We start from the raw sequence: 24,943 nt of genomic DNA, 5'->3' as shown, positions 1-24,943 counted from the left end.
GGGCAAAGTGATGCCACTTCCGCATGAAATAAGATACGGACATGCTGAGAATCAACATAAAAACTTTTTTGGTGGCCGCGGACAAAGACATTTTATTGCTTTGACTTACAAAAAACGGCAGAGGCATTTGTGCTTCTGCTCTTGAAATTCCTATTTCTGACAAAAATGTTAGTATTTACAATCTGGCTAATCGTCATATCTACAAATAATTAAAAACGTTAGTATATCAAAAAGTTGTCTGGTAATATTTCCTTGCTTGAAGGCTATCGAATTTTGCTTATCGTGCTGCCTCGGGTAGGAATACCGGTTTGCGTTTTAGCAGCTGCTTTGCTAGAGCCTGCTCCAGATGGCAACGACCAGACTTTCCAAAATCGGAGTGTTTCGTCGCCTGCTATGCTAACCAATGTCGTTCCATCTGGACTTTGTGACATGTTCAAAACACGGGATGTGTGTCCAGTCAACTCGGCACACTTTACCATTGAGGGATACTTCCAAATACAAATATTGTTTTTCCATCCATGTGATGAAGCGATCTCTTTGTAATGACTGGACCATTGCAGGGCACAGATTTGGGCTCCGGTGTTGATTGTGTTAAGACACGCCCCACTGCTCGTATTCCAAAAACGGATGCAGGGGTCTGCCGTACCGCCACCCGAAGCGAGAGTATTGGCCGACCAAGGACACCATGCTAGGGCTTTAATTGCTGCTTGATGTTCGGTAATTGTGTATCGTGCTCTGGACAGATCGCTTGTATCCCAGATATTCATAACATTATCATTGGCTCCAGAAGCTAGCTGTGATCCATCGGGTGACCATGCTAATCCACAAACTTCCTGTGTGTGGCCCTGAAGCGTACTTATCAAATGGTGCTGAACTCGAACATCGTGATTCAAAATTAGGCAATCTCGACCTGCACTGGACAAAGTCGATCCGTTCCAGGAAAGTGCCGAAACGCGTGCCTGGTGACCATCCATATTGCGCAACAATTTGGTAGCTCGAACATCCCATAGCATTACATCACAACTTTCCGTTCCTACGGCTAGATATTGGCCACCTTGTGCCCAAGACACAGATGTCACTTTCGAACTGCCTTGATCACATAGCTGAATAATCTCTCCTGTCTGTGCTTTCCAAATATAAACGGCCGAACCTAGTGCAACTGCTAGTAGATTGTCTTTACTCCAATCTAATAGATTAAGGTAATAATCGTCTAGCACGTCTGGCGCGTCCAATATTTTTTCAGCCTGAGATGGAATGTGACGCGTGTTGTAGCGCGATACGCTACTGTGGTCCAGATTTTGGGAATAGAGAACCTTCAAACGGTTCTCGTATCCAGCTCTGGGTTCCGGTGCTTTGTTTTTCAAGCACATAATTTTACACTGCTCTATCGAAGTCGTGCTACTAAAGAGAGATTCAGCCAGTGTATCGTGCAGCTGCTTCAACGAGCAGGATACCTGTACATTACCCTCGTTCTCTTTGGTCAAATTATACTGTGCAATACACGTGTCCATAGAGGAACGGTTAGGGATAAAACGGTCGCCAACTGCGCAAGATGAAGGATTAATCACTTCGTTCATGTTACCGTTAAATAGAGCAGATTTAGTATGATTAGCGAGTGGTCAAAAAAATCTGTCAAGACGTAAGTATATAGTCTAATTTATTAACAAAACCAGTAAGTCAACACCAGTATTTTTGTGGTAGAAAGACTTAGTAGGATCAATGGAGGATACGGCAACACAGTAAATAATGATTATAAACCAAGTTAACGAACCAAATATATTATCTGTCATAGCCGTTATAGCCGTTAAATATAACGGTAATTTATTTTTACTATAAATTTACCAATGTTCGGTATTGTTTGTTCGATATATTCAGGAAAAGGATACATGCCAGCGGCTAGGGCATTTCGATAGGTTGAGGTATTGCGTTGATTTATTATGAGCTAGAATTAATAACTAGATGTCTTTTTTGAAACGAAGTTGGACAAAACATTACTACCACTAGTCAAAACCTGTCTTTTGTCAATTTCCTTCTTCTTACTTAAACTCATGTCGAAAACGTGGTAAAAATTTCAATTTTTACACAATAAATAGACCCTACATTAATGCCTAGCTAATTTCTCTAATATGCTAATTTATTCTGTATTCCTTACATTATCCATCTTATTCGATACGTCTGACAACTCAGAATCCACCCAAGTGTCATTCGGCATGCTATGTGTTCTCCTAGCGATCCCATAAAAGTTACACGGAACTTATGGTAATTTTTTTCATAATACCGATTCTACGGTGTCTAAATAGTTGTAAAGATCGTCACAGTTACTCTTCTCATTTTTGAATTTACTTTCAAATTTTTGATAGTTTAATCCTGCTTCCGAGCTTTTACCATAAAACGACGTGTTTCTGTAAAATTTCCATGTGGCTAATTCAGTTCAATTGAAGTTGGCTATAGCAATTTTTGTTTAACACTGTTGTATCGCTATTCTATTGATAAGCCGTTGGTAGTGTAATTTAAATTCTTAAAATTGTTCGTTTAAGGCGACTGTACTAGATTTTGTACTAACTTCGAATGCTTTTGATTCAGTTTTCCAAATAAAGTCCCTTAAGTTGTCACTGACAGAAGGGGCATCAATAGACGATTGATACATAGCTTTCGTCGAAAGAGATGTGTTCAGAAGATCTAGAAATTGGTGGATGATTGCTTAAAGCACATTAGATTTAAGCTTGCTTGCATCCAACTTAGGCGCATGACAATGCTTATTGAGTGCTCTCTTATGTTCAGGAATAAATTTAGCTGATATAATAGCAATGCAAAAAACAAGATGCCCATATTTTCTTTATCTGCTCCTGCTTTTCGATTCATGATTCTCTCTAATCAGTAATAGCAGGGCGTCTTCATATATTTTTGTGTCGTGTTACCATTATACATGGAGAACATTTGCGTATATCCATACAAAGACATTTGAATGAATCGAAAATAGATCTGGGGGTTAAACTTCAAAATCATATTTTAGCGAGACATGTTTAAGATATCAGAATATAGAACAACAAGAAAAGGGCATGTAATAATTTTGGCCAAATTTAGAACGGATATATGTATGCATGTACATGTTTTCGTAGGCAAATAATATTATGCAAATTATAGAGTTATCATTTCCTTCCTGTTTTGTTTTTTACGTTTAGCTGCATCTGCCGATGGACGAATCCACACCTCTGGTTCGTCTATGCGACGTTTTGAACGAGGAGAATATTGACTATTTAATTGTTACTACTAATGACGCTCATTTGAATGAATTTGTCGCGCCACAAGATACAAGGCTGGCCTATATTTCGGGCTTTGATGGCAGCTACGGTCTGGGGATAGTATGCTCAAAAAAAGCCAAGGGTTATCTGTGGACAGATGGTCGATATTGGATTCAAGCAGAGAAGCAGTTGGATAGCAATCGATGGCAATTAATGCGCCTTATGGTGGGGCAGAGTGGTGTAACTCCGTATGCCAAGCTTCAAGAAATTGCACAGGATAGCACTGTTGCGATTGATCCACGTACCATCAGTGTCAATGAAATGCACCGATATCGGGATGCTTGTGCATCCAAAAACATCCGCTGGGTGTGGACGGAAAACAATTTAATTGATCAGATTTGGTCAGATCGTAAAAAGCTATTTAACAAAGTGCCGCAAATTTCTATTGTACCACCAGAGATCCACGGGATGGATTCAAAAGAGAAATTCAAGCGGGTGATTTCTCAGATGACTGAAAATGATGCGACTGTTCTTGTACTTACAGCACTTGATGATATTGCATGGTTGCTCAATATGCGGGGGTCTGACATCCCCTATAATCCAACATTTTTCTCTTTTTTGGTAATTGAGATAGAACAAAATGAAAAGTTGCTTAAAATAGCTACTTTGTTTATCGACCCGTCTAAAGTTGCAGACGAATCATTTGCTCAGTATTTGAAAGATAAAGACGTCCAAGTTCGTCCATACGAAACTTTCTATAACTACTTGGATAAATTTGATAAGTCGTATAGCGTGTGGCTAGATACAAATAAATGCAATTATTCTGTGTACCGAATTTTAGAACAGAACAATACGAATATTATTCGAAAATGCTCTCCTGTAGCACTTATGAAGGCAGTTAAAAATCCTGTTGAAATCGAGGGTATGAAAGAATGTCATATAGAAGATGGTGCTGCACTTGTAGAATTTTTTTATTGGATTACTTGTCAGTTACAAGATCCTAACAGTAAGGAGAAACTCGACGAATTTTCTTTGGCTACCAAAGAGCTTGAATTTCGCTCTGCGCGCAAATCTTTTGTCAGTCTGAGTTTTCAAACCATCAGTTCTGTCGGCTCTAATGCGGCCATCATTCATTATTCACCAAAATCAGAGTCAGACAGTATTTTAAGCAAGGAATTTATCTATTTAAATGATTCAGGAGGACAATATCTCAACGGTACAACTGACGTAACTCGAACTTGGCATTTTGGTACACCAACCGAATGGCAGATGAAGTGCTATACCTATGTTTTGAAAGGCTTCATTGCACTAAGCGCAGCTAAATTCCCACAAAACATTTCTGCTAATGCTCTAGACGTTCTGACTCGATATTCGCTCTGGCAAGCTGGGCTAGATTATGCGCACGGCACAGGACATGGTGTCGGACACTACCTTAATGTCCATGAATCTCACCCAGGAATCAGCATCTTTGCATCTCACAGAAATTTTAAGCCTTTAGAAAGCGGGCATTGCACATCTATCGAACCTGGATATTATGAGGAGGGACAATTTGGGATTCGAATAGAAAACGTCGTTGTTGTACGCGAGTCTAATCTAGGCAATCACCTATCTGGAAAGCCGTTTTTAGAGTTTGAACAGTTGACTATGGCACCCATCAATGTTACATTGATTGTGAAGTCTTTATTGGATCCACCAGAAATTAAATTTCTAAACAACTATCATCAATTGGTCTGGGAAAAGCTCAGCCCAAGGGTGAGTGAAGGGGCTAGAGAATGGTTAATGGAGGCGACCAAACCCATTTGATAGAGCAAGACTGGAGATTGAGAATCAACTATCTGCAACCTCAATATATATTATTTTCAAAATCTTATTGCGTGCTTTCGACAAATAAAAGAATAGAATATTTATGGTAAGTGTAACGAGAATAGATTGTGCTATTACAAAGCTATAATAAGTTTTCAGTTGTCTTAAATAGATTGCGGTTCGAGCTCTTATCAGATTATTTTTTAGGGGCATTGCACTAAAAGCGTCTCTTTGAAATCAGGGCATGAATACATGCATATACATTAGAGTTTGCGCATTGTTCCTAACGAAGATCTGTTAGCTATAAATTATTGTTTTAAAGCAAGCACAACGGAATGGAATACGTTTGTGTATATCATCCTTCTGCGAATTGTGTGCTAATTTGCATGTCCTATTCTTTTTAGACACCTTGATAAATGAAAGTGTTCCATTTTAACATTAAGACATTGAGCCTCGTACGCTCGGTGCCGCATATCGAAAAGATACATTTTTGTGCATTTTCTGCCACACATTGTGTCAAAAAGTTATTTTTTTTGTCCCTGTGCATTTTTATTTGTAGATCCGTTTGTACTACAAAATGAGTAGCACTGCTTGGCGTCGAGCTGGTATCAGCTACCTTCGATACCTCAATTATGCGTCTAGGGTTGTTCGTGCGGCAACAGTCAATACTGTAAGGAAAGAGCGTAGATTTGATCAAGCAGATAGGTCATTGTTGCAATGGAGAACTTGGGAGAATGGCAAGAAAAATCCTATGAGTATGTTTTTTTTGCGTTGAAGGTTCACATATTGCTTAAAGGCTAAAATTTTTAAATTCAATGGCCGTTTATAAAAAAATTACTAATCCATGTTTTTTTAGTGCCTAATAAAATAGACACCCTTAACATTAAGCTTAACTAGGGCAATAGCCACATCCGAGTTGCAAGAAATAAATGTATATGAGTTGAAAACTATTTTTTTATACATTGCATACAGAAATGGCCGTTATATTTTCTAGATCAGCACAAATAGCAGAATAATGAATACAATAAATATGGCAAAAATTTTGAGATACAACCATCGACTCCTAGTAATCTTTGGAATGTAGTTTAAAAGTTCAGAGTATGCGCCTTGTATATGAAATTCACTCCTAGATATATCTTCATCGATTCTAGTGATCACTTCATCTTGTTGCTTTGTGATGAACGCGATTTGGGACATGATTTGTCCCACTTCCTCGACTGTTCGTTCTATGGCGCGGATGGCATTAGAGCGCTTTTCTAACTTAGAATCGACGGCTGGGACCAAAGGAATCATTACAGAAATGTCGTCATTTTCTCCATACGTGTCCGCATTTCTAAAAATGATTGTGCTTAATATGATTTTTTGCAAAAAACGATCAAAAACGGACAAACATAAAAGCGCTTACGTACTCTTCTTCTAAGCTTACATCATAAGGATGGCGTAAATGAGAAGAAATATGATGTCTCGATCCTACAAACTTTTCTTTTCTATTTTGTTGGGCTTTGAGGTTCTTATGAATAATTAGCAAAACGGTCTCTTTGAGCTGTGATCATGTTAGCCGAGCACGCGTACTTCAGTTCGAATTCGCAATAGATTTGTAAACTCTGTGGTTATTTCCGCTAAATTCGTCTTTAATACTGTGGCCATCAGTTCGTGGTGTTCCTTTAATTGGTGGTTTGGCATGGGCTGAGAGGCGATAAGTTGTTCTAGGCCTTCAAGTTCGATACGGATGGACTGAATGCTCGCTTTAATGGTATTTACAAGCTCCTCAATTTTCTCAGCTGGATCCTGAAATATCGACTTAACCTTCGTTACTTTGTTTTGTGTCAGCAGATTTTTTTTGGCAGTTTTTACATTGATTATACTTGTTACGCACGTTTAGCCAAATCTTTTAACCATTGCGCAGTTACATTAATGCGGCCACTGATTTTTTTTGCTGTATGGTTGATATCTTTAATAACTGAAGGCAAAGTGTCCTTTCTTACTCTAGTTGAGGGAATTGTCGTATTTTGATGTAGCGATTGCGCCACATTTATGAACTCAGTTGTGCGGTCATACATCATGATGTTTGGGATGAGAGATATAAGACCCGCTTAGCACGGGTTGTTGCTTTTTTTGAAAGTCAATTAGTTTTGACCTAAAAACATTTCAAGAGTGCGTCTTCTGTGATACATGTGTCAGGAAAAACCTGGCAAATTTTGAATTCTGTAACAGACTTTGAAGTTAATATTGTTCAAAATTCGATAAAGTATTGGAGAATACAAAAATGAAATCATACTAAAAAAAATTTATTATGTAACTTACAGCTGTGCTCCTAGTTGAAATTAAAAGGGGACTTGCAAAATAATGTTTTCTAACACTGCCTCTTTGGATATCGCTTTGCGCGCAATTTTGATTAGCAATTCAAACTTGTCCTTGTTTAGTTGTCCACTGTAAAAAGAAGTCGGAGTGCTTGATTTCCGCCTCATAATTTGCAAAGCGTTCCCGTTATAGTACAGCATAGCGGCAGGCGACCCGGCTAAATTTTTTAGTGGGCATTAGTTCTGACAGTCGTTGCATAAAAATTTATGGGAAATGACGTCGTACGAATGATACCCTGTTCTATGCAGAAGTCTACCTGCGTAATAGAAAATTGTGTATACACCGTACATTAGTTAGAAAATCAAAAATAATGTTTCAAAAGCTATTAGATGCGTACACAAGTCTCTTGGTCTACAAGGAAGATCTGTACATTCTCAGCTCTACACGACTCGATTGTTTCTAGCCTGATTTGGCGAATTATTGTAAAAACGGTCAATCGAACTTGTTAGAATCCGTTACTTTCCGTACGATTTGAGGGCTGGGTAGGACCAGCATGTGCCTAGTGCAATAAAGATGATATCGCTATAGCAGAAATTAGAATTGTTGCGGTGTAGCTAATACAAAATTTTTGTATACAAGGCATTTTATAATAATAAAATTTAAATTTTAGTGATGTGGGGTGGACTACTTGTCACGTCTGTTCAGAGTTTTGATTCATTCTTGTTTTTCTGGATCCAGCATTTTCTTTCCAGAAACAGTTTTTCGTACTTTTGATTGTTGCTGTCTCCTTTGACGCCTGAGCAATTGAGAATTGTGTCTAGGTCTGTAAATTTTAGTTTTTTTCTCATAGATTCGGTTGAACGACGAACGGCGCTTGTATCGATAGGCAAATGCTAAACGGGCTGAATCTGGATGGTTAAATACTTCGAGGGAAAAATTTTTTTTTGCTTTAAATATTTTAGTTGTTATTATCTAGTTATTGCACATGGAAGAAATCGTCCAACATGATAACCAAGCAGCAATTAAACTTCGCGATGATTTCGTAGACACCATGAGCAATTTGTGCCAAGATACAACTATCTTTTTGAGTAAATTAAAAGCTGTTATAGCAGAATGCCATAATGGATATCTTCCTCACCTGATTAGAACAGAAAATTCGTTCACCTTTATCAAGTACCACATTGAGGAAATTATCAGACATGCCATGGAATGTGGCATCGAGAAATTGGAAAATACGGTTACAGATGTCAGGGGTAGCTGGCAGGTTTATTTGAAACTTATCTATTACTTCATTAAAGAAACCGAGGTACTGCTTAGATTGCTGTCTAAGATATCAAAGTCCAAAAGTGCGGTGAACAAGGTTGTGTTTAAGATGAATCAAGCAAAATTGGCGCCAATGATTGAAGAACTAAATTCGGAATTAGAGTTAATTTCTGATATAATTCCCAACATGGTTATAGCAACATTTTATGATAGTTTGTTTAGTCGAGAGGAAGCGCTGTCTCTCGTTTCGAAGATTGAGATACCTCCATTTTGGTATAAGGTTTGTGTTTAGATTTTTCAAATTACTGAGATTGTTCGAGCCTTAACGTTTTTGCCTCAGTATAATTTCTACAATCGTCGATTCGCGCAGTGGTTTGGATTGATTAAGTCGTTTATCATCAATGGGGGAAACAGAAATTATCAGTTTGCTAGCCGGTGGGCAAAGAAGGTAAGACAACAGATAAGGCACGGGAACCATAGCTCTCTTGAGGTGCGTGTCGAGCTAAGTGAGTGAGAGGCTGGCAGGGGATAAAGAGCGAGCAGCGAACACAACGTGGCGAGGCGAGTTTGAAATTCCAGCGGGTAGGTTTTGTATAGAAGACGAGCTGACATTTTTGTGTGCGACACAAATAGTCCGAGAATCAGGGCAAAGACAACAAATTTAAATACACTTCGATTCCCGTGGTAAAGGAGATATGGAACATGACGGAGACAGGGCTGGGACAGGCGGTCGTGAATTTCATGAAGCCTCGTATAAGGTGCGTACAGGGTCTGACCAGACATAGCGCGTACGCGGTGTGTGTGTCGTGTGTGAAAGTTAGGATTTCGGTTGATTTTCGCGGCTACCTCTGACAAGGCCGTGTTTTAGGACAAGTTTTTACATGCAAGTCCCGGTGTCTGATGGAATTAGCGCGAAGCAGTTTAATGGAAGCGGGGTTGATGCTCACGTGCAGGTATTGGTGGTGTGCAATAGCAAACTGTCATTTAATATACCGAAGGATTGGATTTTGCACTTGAAGCATTCGAACAGAGCGTCCGACACCATGTCTGTGTTGCGCTCGGTTATCCACATGCATTCGTCGGATACGAATAATTCGAAGCCGATGGAGTTAAGCGAGCTTGCGCACTATTTTCAGGGCAATACGGAGCAAGCACCCGAGTCCACAGATCTGTCTTTAGATAGCAACTTAGATCCAAGTGGCGGTCAAGATCCGTCTGGGGTGAATTCGGCTGATACAGATCAGCAGGGCGGTATAGACGAGATTAAGTCTTCGGCATCGTGGCACTCTGATAACGAGAAGATGCAAAACTATAGAGCGTTGGCCCTCAGGGATGACACCGTTGGTGGCAAGAGGGGGGGTGCCCACTCTCTTTCAACGAGCATGATAGATAGTGAGATGCAATGCAGAGTCATTGACGTCATCGTCCATTTTCACGGTGGCGGTTTCATTTCAGGTTCTCCAAGTACTCATGAACGATATCTGCGCATTTTTGCCAAGAAGACGAACGCTGTAGTATTCTCAGTTCACTATTCATTGGCGCCTGAAGCAAAGTATCCGGTGGCACTCAGCGAGTGCTATTTTTTCTACCATTGGATCACTCATCCAAACGCACTAAACATCAAACCACGGAAAATCATTTTGGTTGGAGATTCAGCCGGGGGAAACTTGCTTTTGGGTGTCACTTTCAAGGCCATTCAAGATGGTATTCGAATTCCGGATGGAATTATACTTGGGTACCCGGCCACTGACCTAACTCATACGCTTACACCTAGCCGCGTTCTTTTTTCCAACGACGTTTTGATCCCTTATTGTTTTTTGGATCTGTGTCTTTCGGCGTATGTCGGCGAAAATCAAGACCCTCGCAACGACTATTTTTTGTCTCCGCTCTATGCGCCAGACAAATACTACGCCAAGCTGCCCTCTAAAATTCTCGTTATGGCGGGATCGTTCGACCCGCTTCTGGACGATTCCATACGATTTTTGAGGCGACTCGATTTTCTAAACAAAAAATACACCTTCGAGTTATACAACGCACCCCATGGGTTTTGGAATCTGGACGCTATCCTCCCTATCGCGCAAGACGCCATTCAAAAAGCATGTGCTCAGCTATGTTCTATGCTTCTGTCGGATTGAGCTCCATCTCGACTCCCGTGCGCGCGCTGCCCAATATATCCACGGTCCCTGTACACGCACTTCAACCATATGTATGGTGTTTTATTTTTTTTTGTGTTCCCTTGTAGATTTCTCAGAGCAGTGTCGTCTCGCCCCTTTCGATCCAAATAGTCTCTCAGTTCTTTTTGAAAAACAAAATGTGCTTTCGTCGCGCGGAGTTGCTGGCACTTCGCTCTGGCCCCTCACTGGGACGAGGCTGCTTCTCACTGCATGTGCTTTGACGACCAAGCAGAGAAATCGAAGATGCCCAAACTATCCATGGCCTACAAAAGTCAGTGCATTCTTTTGAATGCCGCGGCCCTTCCATCTACAGAGCGGCTGTTTGCTGTCGGTCGCTCGTCTTTGATAGGTCAGCTTTTCAGCATACCGTTAAAGATGCACAAAGCCATTTTTGCACAAAAATTGCCTGACAGCTGTCACTTTTGAGCTGGCCATGCGATGTTCTGGCGCGATGGCTCTGCAGTTTCTCTCTTGCGTGGATTCTGCGGCAAGAGAGGCGCACCGCGCCGACGTCTCCAGCAGGATGCCGCATGTGCGAAGGAGAAAACGCCGCGACAAAAATCTGTACACGAAGTATTCTGCGAACTTTTTTAGAGATATTTTGACATGTAAGGGCCATCCAGGGTGTACCCGAGCTTTCGGTAGTAGTGCCGAGTGCCTACACCGGAGATCACGGCGATTTTGGAGGACAGATGTTCGTTTTTAGAGATTCTTTCTGCTTCTTCCATGAGAAGCATACCTAGTCCTTGGTGCTGAAACTTTTTTGGGTCACGGGTATACACAGGAACGACGCTTCCGTAGACATGAAGTTCGCGAACAACGGAGACGGCGCCCGTAAGCTCTGGACGGAAGGTTAGGTTTGAACATTTTCGGAGTCTCAGAAGTCCAACGAGAATATCTTGAACTGGATCTTCGTAAGACAAGAAGGTTTCCCAGCCCCCGTTGGCGACATAGTCGCGACGAACCAGTTCTAATTGCTCTGGCTTTACTTGATGATGGAGGTATTGAATGCCCACCTCTCTGGTGCGGACGTCGCGGCATTTTGTACCGAGCTCCTGCATTTTGCTGAGAACTAGTTCTCGCAAGTTTCCGTACTCGACGCCAGAGGTGACGAGTGGCATTGGGATGTCTCGCTGGATACGGTAGATACGCGTCCAAGGGGGAACAATTGAGAGAATTTTTGCCAGGAGGGAGACCAATTCATCGGGATGGTAATTCTGATATTTGCCAGACTTCCAGAGCTCATAGAGTCCAGTTCCGTGAATTACGAGTGTTGGATAGATTTTCAGTCCGTCTGATCGAAAGTCTGGATTTTCAAAGAACTCTTTAAACGAAGCAAAATCTCGTTCGTAGTCGACGTTTGGCAGGTCGGGCATCATGTGAGCGACCACCTTGAAACCAGCATCTTTGCTCCGGTGGAAGCACTCTTTGACCGCCATTACGGTGTGTCCACGGTTAGTGTCTCTTGCCACATCCTCATACACGCTTTGTACGCCTATTTCTAGGCGTGTGCAGCCGTAGGAGAGCATTTGGCTCAAATGCGTGGCCTTGCAGTAGTCTGGGCGCGTCTCTATAGTTAGACCGATGCACTTCGTCCTTGACTGCTCAGAATATCGCACAGCCTCCTCCACGTTTGTGCTCACGTGGCCGGAGAGCGCGTCGTGCATGTTTCTAATGAAGTAGTCGCGATAGGACTCTGGTAGAGACATGAACGTTCCGCCCATTATAATGTATTCAATCTTATCTGTACTGTGGCCGAGACGAGACAGCTGGTCTATCCGACTCCGTGCCTGTATATAGGGATCATACCTGGCTCGAATCGCCCTCATCGACGTCGGCTCGTATCCTGTATAGCTCTGCGAACTGTATTCAAAGTCCGAATCGGGACCCCCTGGACAATATACACAAACATTACCTGTTACGGCGATGTGGGGGCACCTGTGCGGCTTCGACATCACCGCGATCACAGCTATCTGTATGCGTTCAATTGACGGGTTATTTTTTCGAGAAGTCGGTAGCATGCAAAATTGACGCAGTTCTTAGCCTTTAAGACACGTACACCGGATGCTGTTCTTACTGGTTTCGCCCGGATTTTTGGTACGATATATTTTTTCCAATTTTCAGGAATAGCGGAGATGACTTCGACCGTTTTGGGTATTTTCGACAGGCCATTTCGCTGGCAGCACTGCGACTTGACCGTGCTCAAGTTTACGTGGCGGTCCTCGCGATGCGCCTGGATAAGCAGCTGAACGATCTCGCTGATGGTCTTGACCATCAGATGGTCTGTGTTCGGTTGCTGCGTGCCTTGAGAGAGAGATAACAACGGAGAGAGACCCCAATCAGCGTGGCATGTCTAAAAAAAACAGCAGAGCGATGCTCTCATCCCGTACTCAGAGGGATTTTTGGCATCTTGAGAAGAGACTTAGAATGAGGCGAACGGCGAGAAAAGGCGCGGGGGTTCGGTTAAATCTTAAAAGTGTGCCAAAGAGGGCCGGGCCGGAAGAGATACAAGATTTGCCATCTTTTTTTTTGAAATACTGCCTCAAAAAAAAAAAAAAAAAACCTTTTATTGCGTTTGTTATGACGTGTCTTTGCGAGTGATCTGAACCCAGCGATGAACGGCCGTAAGACACGTCAAGAATTTTCTCTGGCTCTGTTTGGTGAACGGCTTGATTTTCTCTGAATGAAGGAATCTGCCAGCTAGTGTTCGTGTTGGGCTTTATATCTGGCATGCAGCATGCCAAACAGCGATTGAGTTCCGTCGCCCCATGGAAACTTCTTGTTGATTATCTGTTTGTAGGGCATTGCGGGGAGTTCTTGAAAAAGAGTCAATATGCTCTCTCTTGTGGGCGGAAAAAAAAGTTGCATTAAAGAGGCATACCGATTTCTTCTTCGTGTTCGCCTTACGTCCGCGATTGCACTGAGTTAGGGATATCTGAGCGGTCTAGTGAACGCTGGCTATAGACGGAATCACGTACAGATGAAATTTGCATGTACGAATGCGATGGTGCTAGGAACTAAGGCGATGACGGTGATGTATTTCCATATTTTCATTCCCTCTGATTGGTTCGGGTAGTGAAGACGAGGATAGGGTGCGGGTTAGAGGATTCGGTTGAGGCGTGAGTCTGACAGAAAGAGCCGTTAGTTGCCAGAGATTTGTATTTATGAATTTGCAGTTGTACCCAAAGCCTCTTGGGAGCTCTCGGCGTGCGCGTCGCCGAAGAAGCGTCTTTGTATACCGCTCGAGACAACAGACGAGGAGCGGCGAGTCGTCGAATGAAATATACGAGAGAGCATGTTGAGGGCTTATAGAGCGATAGGACCTGTCTGTTCCGCGGGTTGTACGCGCAAATAGCGTTAAAATAGAGTGAATTTGCTGGGTTGAATCGGTGGACGTGCGAGACAGCACGGGATGCGGTGGGCGCATACCTTGGAGTGGCGTCAATTTTTCAGTGTGAAAGAAGCGTCTGGAAGGCTCGAGAAAAAAAAAAATAAATTAAAAAGAGTATTTTTTGTAGACTTGTGTACTGGGTGGGCGACCGGTCTCGCGGTGGGCACTTGCGTATTTACGGAGGCGAGTAAGAGTGCCTGGAGTTTGATGTTTTTGTGGCGAGGCGCGGTGGTTTTTCTTCAGGGAGTTTGGTTGTCGAGTGACGCGAGGCATGTTGTCTAGATGTTTTCGCGGATTCAGAGTTATGGCGTCGCTTATCGGTCCTCCGATACGCGGAAGGAACGAAGGAAATCGAAGTTGCGCGGAATTTTTGTATTTGCGAGGCACTGGTTGTCGTCGAGTCGGAGTGCCTGCAAGGTTTGGTCTTGGGCCATTGCACCTCTGGTATTCGACACGGAGGTGGGAGAGTAGAGACAATGAGATTCGGTCGAAACTGAAGCCACTTTTGATGTTGGTTCATCCTGACTTTTTTGCGGATCGCCCCGTCGTTCAGCAAGAGAATGACCGTTCTCTGAAGCAGCTGAATTCTATTTTGGATACGGTGGACGAGTACAGTTCTAAGCCCGCTGGTTTGGTACAACTTGACACGAACCGGGTCCCAAGTCGAGTGGTGGTCACATTTCATTTGCGCTCTACGCTGGATGATTTGAGTTCCAGTAGACAAGACACCCATTATTTGAGTCCCAAGGAGTTGCTTTCAAGGGCCGAGCTGAGGAGGATCAAGGCTGTGTACGAAATTCCCCACAGCTACTTTGAGACGTATTTTCCGCGCGAACGGCTAGAAAGAGATGTTACAATTTTTTTGAATCAGCTCCTGTCTCAGGCCGGTCTTCCGACCCTATCGATGACTGGCTTGCCCGCTATGTCGCCGTTGGAAGACCAGGAGGGTTCGGAAGAGGTGGAGGGGGCGAACGCAAGGTTCAAGAAGGTAGATATTGGTCGAATGTCAGTTCGAGAGATCTTAGAACGCTCGTTGGATCGTCACTACCCGTCGGCGCAGATGGCGGCCGAGAAGCTAGGAGAGAAGTGGCCAGACATGATAGGGGTGCGTCCTGAAGCCGACGTGGCGATGGGGATGATGGACCTTAAAGACGCGTGCAGCTACGATCGGGAGCGACAGATATACTATTCTCCCAAATTGAGTGGCGAGGACAAAGTTCGAGCGGATGAAATGGTCAAAAATTTGTGGGAAAACGGTCAAATACCTCCAGACGTTCCAGTGCTCGCAGTGGGATCAAAAAATGAGTTTTTGGATCCTGCTCTGCTTCCAGGTTTTATTTGTATTCCGGTAGATTGCGATTCTTCTTTTTTGGGTGCCTATTTGAAGACCCACCTTGAAGAAATTGTAGCGACACGGTACGATATGAAGGTGCAGATTTTCGTTTCCGAGTATTTGATTCGCCAATTACGCGAATCGCTAAGTTTGTCGAACGTTAGCATTTCTGCAGACCTCAGGCAAGCTTGCTCGTGTCTGAGCACCATTTGCGAGCGGGGGGAAGAGTTGGCTACCTGCAGCGAGATATTTGGAGGCATGAACTGGATTCTGGTTTCAGACAACCTCGAGACACCATCTGATGCGATCAGTCGCGACCGTTCGCCTCGTTCCGAGCTGAATCGGTGTGTGGTCCCCGATTTCCATTTCAAAACGGATACCCTTCGTATCCCAACCTCGATAACCGGGGACGCGTTGTTAGAATGGGTGAAACAGAATCGTGCTATACTTCACTTTCGGCGAAAGATGGTGCCCACTCCCTCTTGGATGCAAAAGATGAGGCGAGTCGTCGAAAATCTGCGAGTCCTTATCAACGCCAAAGAAATTGTCTTCGAACCGGAGCTCATGGTCAACAAGAAACGCTCTGTTCTCGGCCTGGAGGCCGTGGAACGACATTACGAACTCCTTCGTGCCCTCGACTTAGAGAAAATGAGGCTCGTCATTGGCTCTGGGTACTGGCTGAACGTCCGGAAAATGTCCATTTGCTTGCCCTACAATTTCGACGACGCAGGTCTGCACAGGTTCATCGAGTCGCGCTCCGCTGAAAGGCGCCGCTCTCAAGCAATCTCCATCGCGCGTCGGACAGAGCCTCGAGGGAAAAGGTGAGTCGCGGACCAGCGCTTCTCTCCTAGCTCGGAATCGGAACTCCGCCGCGTACTGAGAAGGGCATATAGCCGTTAATTTGCGGGCGGAGAACTATCGCGAATGGGCGCAGTTTGTGTGTTTTTTTCATTTTTTTTTTCATTCTAGTTTGTGGATCGCTTTGAGCTCGATGCTACCCTCTACGTCTTGTCATGGCTAGCAGGATTTTAGCGGAGCTCCGAGAGCTCGTTCAGCAGCCCAAGGTGTCGCCTTCGGAGATTGGAGAGGTATCAGTTATCACACGAAGGGTTCTGAAAGAGAGGATGACAAGAAATATGACAGTGTTCCTGTTTCAAATGCCCTTTTTTTTCACGGCTGCTCCCAGTTCTTCGATTCGAGGAGGCCTTCTCGCTGACCTCCTTTCAATGAATCTTTACAGAAGAGTCTAGAGTCCATATCCCGACTTCAAGCTATCGTTGACAGCGGTCTCAGCTTCGACAACCAGCTTGCAGGTACAAAAGCTTGTTATTGTTGCCATCACGCTCGTCAAGGCGCATTTGAATCTTTTCCAGGCTCGCCGAGCTGACCTTGTCCAACGCTTTCAAATCAGAGATTCGAAAGGACGATCAGATTAGCGCGCCCTTCCTATTGATTTTAACTTCAAAGGCTACGGGGTTTAGTGACAGAGTGACGTCGATATGTCTCTCCGGAGTCAACATACTCGCGTCTTACGACACACTGAGCAAGGTACGACGCATACACGCGTATGCGCGCACACGGCCTACGTGGCCTTTTTTTACACAAGTCTATTTACGCTTTTTTTTTTTTTTGAAGAGAACGGTTAGTGAATTGGTGAGCTCACTTTATGTACAAGTGACGAACAAGTCCATGTCGAGCACGGCCTCTTTGCTCATGGTCATGCAGATTTTCGTCTCGTTCGTTTGCACCAGGAGGCTGACGGACCTCGATCAATATCGTGAGGTGTTGTCCGTCTTTTTCAGACTGTACGCGAATAACGTGGCGATGCTGCGCCATCCGGCCGAGGCGTCGCTCAAGCACATGCTCTCTTCAATAGTCGAGGACGTCGCGAGGCTGAGCAAGGAGACTCGAGCTCAGGTGGGGGGAGTTGCAGAGCAAGAGAATCATATACAGGGCGAGGGCCCCTTAGAAGGTACTGACGCGGTACAAGACGGGCCGCAAATCGATGAGGCAGAGAAGGCGAGCGCCGATTCTTTGGAGCGTGCCGTAGCCGACAGTTCCGCGCGTTATGAGGGACAGTCTGAGATGGAAGAGTTGAAAAAGTTGATTTTTGGCGTATTGTTGTCTCTATTAGAAGATTTGTGTCTCTCTTCATTGGGCCAACTGCCATCTTGGCTACCTCCGGATGTACTGAGCCCGTTTTTTTCTCTCGACTTGTTGGGAGAATTTTTGTCTCGAAGCGACAGATTGGTGGAGATTTCTCAAATCAGCTCTTTTATCGAGGGCCGTCTCACGCGGGTAGTTCACCACGCGCTGAGCGAGCATTGTCATTCGAAGAGCGCTGCGCACCTGGTGCTGAAGCTTTCGGCGCTCTATTTGAACAGGTTTGCGCTCGTCGAGCCCCGGACGAGCAGTGCGATGCTGGAACAACTTCGGTCTCTCTTGAACCAGTCATCCCCGTATTGGCTCCAAATGTTCTCTCTGGAGACGTGCTACTTGCTGACCAGCGGTGGTTTTTTTGATTTGGCGATAGGGGGGGGGAGTGAAGGGCGGCACGAGGAGAAGCAAGAAACGACGTCGCATCAAATTTTAGACTCTGCAGTCAAACTGTTTGTCATGCTTGGACGGTATGTGAAGTCCTCCTTGGTAGAGACGGGTCCCGAGGATCGACAGTTTCCGTCTTCTTTGGAACACCAATCTTTGCTCCTGTACCGTCAAACGGCGCGACATGACCCGTCCCTCGCACCTTCGGCGGCGTATTGCGCCTCTCTTATCTTCCAGTCCACCGTTGACGTCATCAACATTTTGACGTCTCGTTGCGCCTCTGATAGTTTCCAAGGCGATGGTGCGCGCTGCGCCAAGGTTGTCGAGGGAATTTGGCCCTCTGTCTTGTCGATTTTGTCGCACGTCTTTCAGCACGCGGACTGTCATTCGACGGCGCAGCAGAGGTCCCTCAGGTCATTTCACAACTTCATCAAGGTTTGCTCTATGCTCCGCTTGTCCGTTCCGCGCGACGCGACCATCGAGGCTTTGCTTCGGTTCGCCGTTCCCCCCGCGCCGGTCGCCTCGGACTCGAGCGAGGGGGGAGAAGGGAGGCTCGCCCGACTCTCCCAGAAGAACATCACGGCCATGAAGACGATCATTAGCATTGCCTACACCATGGGCGGTGTGTTGGAAGGAGGATGGAACGTGGTGACTGAGGCGCTTTTCCAGTTTCACCTCATTTTAGAATCTTCTCAGCGGGTCTTTTCTAGCGATTCGATCAATTCGGAGTCTCTGGCAGAAGAGGAGGAGGTGGCTGGTGGCAAGAAGGAGCCTGCTAGGATCCGTTCTTCCGAAGATGCGTTGGATGACCAGTCTTACAGAGAGGAGTATGATACACTCGTTTGTTCTTTTGAGTATATGTTTTCCAGCAGCGCCTACGCGTCTGACCAGGATTTCGTTTGTTTCTTCGATGCGTTGCTTGCCCTCGCTGAGAGGCACTTCAAGTCGATATCCGCCGCTACCGACTCTCGTCCTGCTCAGTTTTTCGCTCTGAAGGGCGCGCTCCAACTGTTACAGGGCAACTTGTCGAGAGCCGAGTTGTTGTGGAATCACTTCAGCGATTGCATATTGAAGTTCTGCGAGCATGAGAATGCCCAGGCGAGGCTGATGGCTGCCAAGTCCCTGTGCTACGCGGTGCTGGAGGGCGTGGCGATGGCGCTGAAGGCGTCCTACTCATCGGCGGACGAGCAAGGTCCCGCCTACGCGTCTCTGCAGGCTATGCAGAAGAGGCTTTTAATTTCCGTCGAGAGCATGCTCGACGCTCGCTACATGGACGTACGCCTGGAGAGTCTAGAGGTGGTGTATTCGATCCTTCACAACTATGGCCAGGCGCTATCCGCGGGTTGGCACATAGTCCTTTCCATCTTGTTCAAGGTGGGCATATCTGGGGGGGAGACGCTGGTAACTCTTGGATTCAAGTCGATACAAATTATCGTCAACGATTACTTAGATGCCCTTCCTCAGGATTCGATTTACGTGATCATATCTACCATAGGGAGCTACACGTCGAAGGCCGTTATGGACGTCAACGTGAACATATCTGCGATCGGGCTGTTCTGGAACGTCGCCGACTTCCTGGCTCGCAAGCAGGACGACTTACTTTCAGGGTCCGAAGCGACCTCTCCTGAATTTTACCGCTACCTCTTGACGAGCTCCTTAGGAGACGGATACCACTCGGCCGAGATGGAGAAGATGCCGGTCGACGTGCATCTGTTCGTTTCTCAATCCGATTTGACGAATGGTTCTCTTGATCTCGCCGACTTGTTGTGGCTCGTGCTGTTCAGGGAGCTGACCCTCTGCGCCAACAACCTTCGCAACGAGATTCGGGACTGTGCCATTCACAGCATTTACGGCATTCTGAGCACCTACGGAAGTTCCCTCAAGGTGTCTCTCTGGGACGTGTTGATTAGGCGCCTTCTGCTACCTAGCATGTCCCTTATCCAAATCGTCACTTCGCGCTCCAACAGGTCCAAGGAGCCCGCCTCTCCCGCTGATTCTAAGAAGGCGTTTCTCGAAGAGAGTCGAGAAACACAGGTCATCTTTCTGTACAACTTCTCGCGAGTTTTCAAAGGGTTTCTGACGTCTGTCTTTTGCAGCCTTCCCAAGTCCACCTTCGAGCGCACTTGGCGGTCCTTTCTGGACCAGGTCGAAGTCCTCTCCGCTTCGGACAGCAACATCCTTGCATTGGCCGCCATCCACACGATCAGCGATGTTCTTCATTCGATGTACGCGCGAGACCGCCAAATTCCGCACGACCTGCTCTCCCCTATGCGCGCGTGCGCCTGGCGTACACTTCAACGCACTTCTCGCAACGTTTCTCGCGACAAGTTCAAATTCCGGGCCGTCTCTTCGCTAGTCGAGGCGCTCGAAAAGCTGTACGATACGGTTCGCTTGGCTGCCGATCGCGACGGTTCGGAGCATTTAGAGAGGCTTCTGAACGTCCTCCAAGCGCCCCTCTTGGTTCCTCTCGAGACGGTGGGCGAATTCTCCGCCCTCCAAAAGCAAATCACGTCTATTTTGTTGAACGCTGCGTCGATTACTTCCGAGAACGACGACATGCGGCATCCGTTCGTCAACCAAGTTGCGTCTCTTCTCCTCACTTACATTGCGCGCACCGTCAACCTGCCCTACTCCGCCACCTGCTACCGCGCCTCGGACGCCGTGTTGTACCAACTCGATATGGATGAGGGCGCCCGATCACAAGCGCAATCGGACCTTCCTTTGACTCTACACCCGGGAGACAGAAGGACTTCGTCCCATCTTTCCCCTTCTGATTCGTCCGGCGCAAGTCCTTCTGTCGACTCCCGGTCCTTCGGCCTCATCGAACAAGTCATTTCCGCGCTTTCGTCCATATGGGATATGGTCTCTTCTCCACCGCAACAACCGGCCTCCACTCCCCCCATTACCGAATCAGCTAAAACGAAACTGTTCGTCGACTTGATCGCCGTTCTCGGCAATATCCTTCAACTCCGCCACTTGAATCCCAGCGCCTGGTTTTGGTGCAGCCTGACCGATTTGTTTTGTGACATTGTCAATGACGCGCTTCCCTATTTCCCTCGCCCCTCAGAGCATCCTTCGTCTCACTCCTTCGATTCTCGCGCATCCGACTTTCTGTGGACCCACATCATCAATTCCATCTCCTCTTTCCTTCTCAACGTCAAGCACTCCGACTTGTTCTATCTCTCCGGACCCTCATCTCGCGTCAATCGCCCGACCCACGACCCTCAAAATTCTTCGCTCCCAGACGCCGTTCTTGCCTCCGAATCCAAACTCCTTTCTCTTCTCACTCGCCACCTGTTTTTCGTCTGCGACGGCTCTCCGATTTCTCAAGACCAAATTCTAGATATCGTCTATCAGGGGTGCAACTGCTCCGACCGAGAAGCCTTCTCCAGGCTGTGCTACGATCACCTGTTCTCGCTGGCAGAAGACCCTCACCATCCGCTTCTTGCCAAGCTCGCCACCCGATGCATTGTAACTCGCGGCTGTTTCGTGCTCAAGAAATTCATCGTAGACGACAAGCTGTCCGGCGCTCTGCCGCTTCCCTCGAGCCGAATCGCCGAAGTCACTTATTTGCTCAAAAAGCTGGTCCTTCACGCCTGCATCTCCGAACCTCACGACGCCCGCTCAGACTCTACCGATCACCGCTCCAAGCGGTACCTTTTGAAATTATTCCCTACGTTCTGCAACTGCATCCTCACCAAAGAGAGAGAGGTCAAGTACCTCCTCAGGGACGTCATGCTGCAATGCTGCGAAGAACTCAACCTCGACTAAGCGACTGGAGCGCTCTAAATCCGGCCCCTTCTATAATTGCATCTCAAAAAAAATTTTTCTCCCCCCCCCCAGAAAAAAAAAAAGGACCCAACACCGACCATAACACACACCGGGTGAACCGAGATTCTAACTGCTTATTACGTCTTTTCCCTGAAGCATGATCCTCTGAATTTCTTCCACGTCGCTAGGAACAACGGTAAGAACCTCGCAGCCATCCGGCGTCACGACAACATCATCTTCGATACGAACGCCTCCAAAGTATCTGTACTTGACGAGCTCTTCCTCCGCCAAGAACGGCTTCAATGACGGATCGAGCATGGCTTCTTCTAGCTCCGCCCAGTTGAAATAAATGCCAGGCTCGACCGTTATCACCATTCCTGCTTCCAATTTCCTCCAACATCTTAAATGTCGCAGCCCTGGTTCCTCGCTTCTCTCGCACACATCTCCCAAGAATCCACCGACATCGTGTGTATCGATGCCCATCAGGTGGCCCAAGCCATGCGGCATGAACAAGCTGCCTACGTGGTTCTTCATCATCTCCTCGACATCGCCTCGAACCAGTCCCAACTTCTTCATTCCCTCGCACAAGCATCTTTCGGCAAAGCGATGCATATCAGGCCAGAAAACACCGGGCTTCAACCTGGATATGACCTCCATCTGTGCGCGTCTGACCACCTCGTACACACCTCGTTGCTGCTCCGTGAACTTCCCCGTTACAGGATAACTCCTCGTAATGTCGCTCGCGTAGCAGTGGTACTCTGCGCCCATGTCCAAAAGAACCATATCGCCTGAACGAATCTGGCGTGAATTCGGCGCCGCTGCATGGCCGTAATGCAACACCGACCCGTTTTCTCCAGACGCACATATACATGTGTATGAGGTGTTTCGACAACCTCCATAATAGTAAGCGTAATGGCAAAAGTTCGCCTCTATTTGATATTCCATCATATCTGGGCGTACACTTTTCATCACATGCATGTGTGCTTCACTCGATATCCTATTGACATATCGCAGCAGCTCCAGCTCCAATTCTGTCTTCACGACGCGACATTCGCACAATTCGTGGTACAATACGTCTTTATTGAGTAAAAACCGTTCTATCCCCTTAAAATCTGCGCTCATGCACCTCGAGCCGCTATCACTGTTCGTGCCGCTCAGCACGTACAACGCGCCAACACCACCTGTCTCGTGCGTCAATGCGTCCGGCAGCTCCTCCGTGTAGCGCACTTCATCTGCGCCGTACATCGACCTGTATTCGTCAGTGGACAAAATCTAAAAAAAAAGTTATTGACCTGTCAAAGCCGCCCTGCTCTTCGCCATTCTTTTTTACCTACGCGACCCATCCACACTTGGTACGACCTTGGCAACCGCGGAACGTACAGGATGTACTTTCCAGTCGATATGCTCAAACTCCCATAGAAATCTGGCTCCTTTACACCAAAAAGGTAATGGAAAAAAGACTCCTGACGAAACAAACGCTCATGATCTGTGTCATAGCGCAACCAGTCCTGCGAACGACCGCCTTGAAGCAAGACAACGCCATTCAGGTCAATCTCTGACAACTTTCTCAATCTACTCAACAAACGCTGTTGCTGCTCTTTATGCATGGCCATCGGCACATGGAAAGTGTTTTCACCCATCCAAAATTCCGGCCCCCTTTCGTCATTCATCATCTAAAAATCTCCCCGGTATAAGTGAGCGCTTACAACAACATAAATTAAAAAAAAAAATTTTCTTGCGGTCTGTCCAGTTTTTATACAAATAATTGCTTCTTTTTTTGTGGGCATGCCATCTCTTCTTCTATTGTCGGTAAATTCATCAACTTCTGTAGTGCATCTTGAAATATCCTAATTTTTATCTTGATATCTTCGCTCTTCGATGTATATGCTTCGACCTTTCTGTATCGTTTAACGTATATATCGAAATGCCCACTTAGAATTAGTTCTTTCTCCAACCTATTATGCAATTCTGCCGAAACCTACCTATTCAAATGTTCTTTCTTCAATTCACAAAAATTCAACGCTTCGTCTAGCGTCATTTCAGCATGAAATCCCAATCCGACATTCATAAATATTTTAGACGTGTCCGTGCTTTCAAGTGTTCCCCCGCGTACAAAAAAATATCAATGCGCTGCCCAGACGAAACGACCCAATCCTTTGTCTCTTTATAAACGGTCACGTGCAAGCATCATATCTTGGAACCCGTACATCTTTGCCTGACAGTAGAAATCGCATCCTAAATTGACCATGCTCGTCATTGACGACAAGTTGTCTTTTTGAATAAGCAGAATAGTTTGCTTAAGATCTAAACTGTACGTTAAACAGAACACGTCAATACAAGAAGACTGCGTTGAACTCAAACTGTCCACTTACTACTGAGAGATTTCTTTGTAAACTTCATCCCTCTGAGCTAGAACGAAATCAAGATCCACTTTTAGACGCTCATTCAAAAACTTCTCGTATTCTAGCGCCTGCTTCTTTGTATCCTCAGACTCAAAAGAGTCTGCAAAGTCACTCATCTGATGCACTCTGCTCCGGTCAAAATAAGCAAAAAGTTTTTCCGTAAAAAATGAGAAAAACTTTGCACAAATTTAGAATTGATTGGCGTTTTGCTGCTACATACTTTACAAGCTTTTGGTGTTTTCATTGAGATTGCTATTTGATTTCGGTGTGGGCTAAGACATGGCATGCAATGCATCAGGCAGGTGGCTCGCAATTTTTTTTTAGAGATCTAGGCAAAATAGCATTTTGCCAGTATTCTTTTATTTGCAAACTAGGTATATTCCATGTAAAAAATACGCTGCCACTGTAGAAAAAAATATGATTGGTACCTTTTTCGGAGCGTATTGAGATGCCAGCATTCGAACTAATGAACAATATTTAGTACACAATTTTGCAGGAAAAAAAAAGAGCAAATGCACAAACCTGTTGGAACGACTATGATGCCACTTGCTGGTACAGCATATTCCCAGTTCAAGGACGCGTGACCACTTTTTTTCCAGGATGGTGACCAGTCTTTGAAATCATTATCCGACTAGGTTTTCCAAATATTATGGATTTTAGTTCGTTCTGGTGCGCTGTACACTTCCGAAATAAACATTTTTGATGCTCCGTTGTCGATG

The 24,943-nt window shown here is 45.6% G+C and overlaps 5 protein-coding genes and 2 long non-coding RNA genes across 9 annotated transcripts; 1 reads left to right on the top strand and 6 right to left on the bottom strand.

Annotated features, from left to right (window-relative positions):
• Nucleotides 1–70: 70 nt before the first annotated feature.
• LOC126319963 (anaphase-promoting complex subunit cdc20-like) lies at nucleotides 71–1,671 on the bottom strand. Its single transcript, XM_049993684.1, has one exon. The coding sequence runs from the start codon at nucleotides 1,575–1,577 to the stop codon at nucleotides 264–266; it is 1,314 nt and encodes a 437-aa protein (XP_049849641.1). The 5' UTR covers nucleotides 1,578–1,671; the 3' UTR covers nucleotides 71–263.
• A 4,271-nt stretch (nucleotides 1,672–5,942) lies between these two features.
• LOC126319980 (syntaxin-5-like) lies at nucleotides 5,943–7,235 on the bottom strand. Its single transcript, XM_049993714.1, has 4 exons — nucleotides 6,922–7,235; nucleotides 6,618–6,859; nucleotides 6,455–6,555; nucleotides 5,943–6,378 (listed from the first exon to the last, which is right to left on the bottom strand). Exons 1-4 carry the CDS (start codon nucleotides 7,106–7,108, stop codon nucleotides 6,036–6,038), a joined length of 873 nt encoding a protein of 290 aa, XP_049849671.1. The 5' UTR covers nucleotides 7,109–7,235; the 3' UTR covers nucleotides 5,943–6,035.
• Nucleotides 7,236–7,312: 77 nt separating this feature from the next.
• LOC126320006 (uncharacterized) lies at nucleotides 7,313–8,260 on the bottom strand. Of its 2 annotated transcripts, none has more exons than XR_007557787.1 (5): nucleotides 8,115–8,260; nucleotides 7,875–7,928; nucleotides 7,744–7,810; nucleotides 7,632–7,662; nucleotides 7,313–7,563 (listed from the first exon to the last, which is right to left on the bottom strand). It is a non-coding gene; the product is annotated as an uncharacterized LOC126320006 (long non-coding RNA). The 2 variants fall into 2 exon arrangements; XR_007557786.1 differs by having other exon boundaries at nucleotides 7,383–7,563; nucleotides 7,875–7,960; nucleotides 8,115–8,212.
• Nucleotides 8,261–8,306: 46 nt separating this feature from the next.
• Nucleotides 8,307–10,814, top strand: LOC126320007 (uncharacterized). Its single transcript, XM_049993743.1, has 4 exons — nucleotides 8,307–8,889; nucleotides 8,950–9,099; nucleotides 9,243–9,367; nucleotides 9,478–10,814. Exons 1-4 carry the CDS (start codon nucleotides 8,332–8,334, stop codon nucleotides 10,742–10,744), a joined length of 2,100 nt encoding a protein of 699 aa, XP_049849700.1. The 5' UTR covers nucleotides 8,307–8,331; the 3' UTR covers nucleotides 10,745–10,814.
• A 545-nt stretch (nucleotides 10,815–11,359) lies between these two features.
• LOC126320008 (elongator complex protein 3-like) lies at nucleotides 11,360–13,290 on the bottom strand. Its single transcript, XM_049993744.1, has 3 exons — nucleotides 13,174–13,290; nucleotides 12,843–13,087; nucleotides 11,360–12,756 (listed from the first exon to the last, which is right to left on the bottom strand). Exons 1-3 carry the CDS (start codon nucleotides 13,190–13,192, stop codon nucleotides 11,374–11,376), a joined length of 1,647 nt encoding a protein of 548 aa, XP_049849701.1. The 5' UTR covers nucleotides 13,193–13,290; the 3' UTR covers nucleotides 11,360–11,373.
• A 44-nt stretch (nucleotides 13,291–13,334) lies between these two features.
• LOC126319985 (uncharacterized) lies at nucleotides 13,335–14,252 on the bottom strand. Its single transcript, XR_007557784.1, has 5 exons — nucleotides 14,213–14,252; nucleotides 13,966–14,110; nucleotides 13,762–13,842; nucleotides 13,665–13,685; nucleotides 13,335–13,599 (listed from the first exon to the last, which is right to left on the bottom strand). It is a non-coding gene; the product is annotated as an uncharacterized LOC126319985 (long non-coding RNA).
• A 7,606-nt stretch (nucleotides 14,253–21,858) lies between these two features.
• On the bottom strand, nucleotides 21,859–24,533 carry LOC126319983 (xaa-Pro dipeptidase-like). 2 transcript variants are annotated; one of them, XM_049993718.1, is made up of 4 exons: nucleotides 24,445–24,533; nucleotides 23,805–24,131; nucleotides 23,157–23,720; nucleotides 21,859–23,094 (listed from the first exon to the last, which is right to left on the bottom strand). In XM_049993718.1, the coding sequence occupies exons 3-4, from the start codon at nucleotides 23,493–23,495 to the stop codon at nucleotides 21,949–21,951; spliced, it is 1,485 nt and encodes a 494-aa protein (XP_049849675.1). In that variant the 5' UTR covers nucleotides 23,496–23,720; nucleotides 23,805–24,131; nucleotides 24,445–24,533; the 3' UTR covers nucleotides 21,859–21,948. The 2 variants fall into 2 exon arrangements, with proteins under 2 accessions (XP_049849675.1, XP_049849674.1); XM_049993717.1 differs by having other exon boundaries at nucleotides 23,157–24,131.
• Nucleotides 24,534–24,943: the final 410 nt, after the last annotated feature.

Source organism: Schistocerca gregaria, unplaced genomic scaffold (genome assembly GCF_023897955.1).
Source record: "Schistocerca gregaria isolate iqSchGreg1 unplaced genomic scaffold, iqSchGreg1.2 ptg000691l, whole genome shotgun sequence".
Classification (NCBI taxonomy): Eukaryota; Metazoa; Arthropoda; class Insecta; order Orthoptera; family Acrididae; genus Schistocerca; species Schistocerca gregaria.
This window is presented reverse-complemented; position numbering and strand designations above follow the sequence as displayed.